At 41.5% G+C, this 2365-nt stretch overlaps 1 protein-coding gene across 1 annotated transcript; it reads left to right on the top strand.

The window, feature by feature from the left end:
* Nucleotides 1-1086: 1086 nt before the first annotated feature.
* On the top strand, nt 1087-1707 carry LOC149252090 (uncharacterized). Its single transcript, XM_089454071.1, has one exon. The coding sequence runs from the start codon at nt 1087-1089 to the stop codon at nt 1705-1707; it is 621 nt and encodes a 206-aa protein (XP_089310197.1).
* The last annotated feature ends 658 nt before the right edge of the window (nt 1708-2365 follow it).

Below are 2365 nucleotides of genomic sequence, written 5' to 3'. Positions count from 1 at the left end.
GAAAAACTGTAATTGCAATCCAAGTCCTTGAATTATAATTTCAAGTGAGGGGTAGAGAATTGAAGTAATAAACTACAATAACACAACCCGCATATGGCATAACCACGGTCTCAATAAAATTATTTCCTATGCAAAAAAGCAGCTAGCGTCCAACCAGTTGAAAATAATTAATATTATTTTGTATTAATGGAGAAATGGTTACATAGTTGTAATGTATCTCCTTAGTTTAGGATTTGTTCCTAGAGTTTAGGAGTGTGGTTGCAACTTCCTGATTTCTAGAGTTGTATTTAATGATGTAATCTTTTCATTGATGGTAATAGAGTGTACGAGAGTGATCTCTCTGTTTTGTGAGTGTAGTCTCCAGGTGCAGGCCACACCTGAGAGCTACATCTCCTTCTTTTCAATTCTGTTCACATTTTATCTTGGTATCAGAGCTCAGATTGGGTGAGCTTGATCTTTTATCACCTTTGTGGCTGAAGTGCCTTTGTAGCTAGCTTGCCTGTGTGGTAGAATTGCCTGTGTGGCTTGAAGTGCCTTTGTGGCCGCGTGTACACAAGAGCTCTGTGCTCAATTGAGCAGGTGGACTGCAGAACACCTGGCTCAGACTCGGAAATTTTTTTTTTCCTAAGTAGAAGGGGGTTGGCGCTTGTTTCTGGCTCGGGAGTGCGCCAAAATTCTAGATTGGCGTGTCTGTTCGGTTATTAAGCACACCAGCGCGCCAGAATACTGGATTGGCACGGAATTTAAGGGGAAAATCGCACCAGACATTTTGCCTCGCACCCATTTTATCTTGGCGCAGGATTTTCGCTGGGGAGAGCGCCAACTAACCTTCAAGGGGATCTGCAGAAAGCCTCATCTTCGTTTGGCGATTTGCGAGGGGTGCAGATCAGCAAAGTTGCAGATCTATCCGGGAGAGGCAGATCGAATCAATTTTGATCAGAGCAATTCTTCATCTGTATTAAAAATTCCGAATTTGCTCATCGGAGCGGGATTGCTAGACACTGTAGATCGGTGGCAGAAGTGACAGATCGATCTGACAGGTATCATTTTTTTGTTGGGTAGATTCATTTTGTAGATCTAATCAAAATGAGTAATATGATAGAATCTTACCTTCACGAGTCTGGTAAACTTGATGGATCTAACTTCACGAATTGGAAGTTTAAGATCCAGACCTTACTTCAGGATGTGAATGCTTGGTCCATAGTTACAGGTGATGAGCAAAAGCCGAATGCGGGGACGCAGGAGAAAGATTGGGAAAAACGAGAGAACAAGGCCAAGGTCTTGTTAAATATATCCATGAAGGACAGTGTTATCCCCCACATCAGAGACTGTAAAACGTTCGCGGAGATCTGGACGACCATCAAAAGCCTGTATCAGACCCAGAACACCAGTCGAATTATGGCGCTAAAAAGCAAGCTATTTTCAGTGAGGATGGACGAAAGGGAGAATGCTATTGCATTTGTTGCGCGAATTAAAGAAGTGAAAGACGGATTGGGAGTCATCGGAGAGACAGTGTCTGACCCTGATCTCTTCTCAATCACACTGAGTGGGATGCGTGATGATTTTCAAATGTTTGTTACTGGATTGGCGGCAAGGGAGAAAGTGCCCACATTTGAAGATCTGACAGGGATCTTGCTGCAAGAGGAGGAGCGGCGGAAGAACCTGAACCCCCAGAATGATGATCTTGCGTTGACGGCGAAACGATGATCATTTAGAGGAAAGCAGTCACAGCAGCAATAAAAGCAGAAAGGAGGAACATCACATAAGAATTCACATTCTCATAAAGGTATGCTTGCAAATCATTCTGAAAAGAAATGTTATTATTGTGGAAAGAAGGGTCATATACAGAGTGAATGTTATAAGAAGAAGGCTGATGATGCAAAGAGGAAGCAGGCAAATGCAAAGCACAGAGGATACTTTGTTGAAGAAGAAGATAAAGACTTCAATCATGAATTTCGACTGTTCACAGTCGACTATGCCCTTTGAGCATCCAATGAGGACGATATTTGGTATGTCAATTCCGGAGCATCCTCTCACATGACAGGTAAAAAAGAATTTTTTGATAGTCTTGAAGAAAGTATAAATGGATCAAAAATTTACCTAGGAGATGATAGTGGATACGAGATTAAAGGTCATGGGGTGATTTGAGTCAAGTTACCAAATGGAAAAATTAGTCACTTTACAAATGTTTTATATGTACCTGGAATTAAAAAAAATCTGATATCTGTATCCATGATGGCTGACCAAGATATGCAAGTCGAGTTCTTTAAGACTCATTGTGTGATAAAGGATTGCAAGAATGAAATAGTTGCAACAGGCATGCAAGTTGGAAGCCTATACAGACTGGATGCAAAAAGTATACCAA

Source organism: Pinus tabuliformis, chromosome 7, assembly GCF_031772625.1.
Source record: "Pinus tabuliformis cultivar Carrire ecotype Pingquan chromosome 7, CPIR1, whole genome shotgun sequence".
Lineage (NCBI taxonomy): Eukaryota > Viridiplantae > Streptophyta > Pinopsida > Pinales > Pinaceae > Pinus > Pinus tabuliformis.
Note: the sequence above shows the minus strand (reverse complement) of the source record. Positions and strands in the feature narration are given on the sequence as shown.

Coding starts and splice junctions, on each gene's coding strand:
- LOC149252090 (XM_089454071.1), top strand. CDS start 1,087: ATGAGTAATATGATAGAATCTTACCTTCACGAGTCTGGTAAACTTGAT.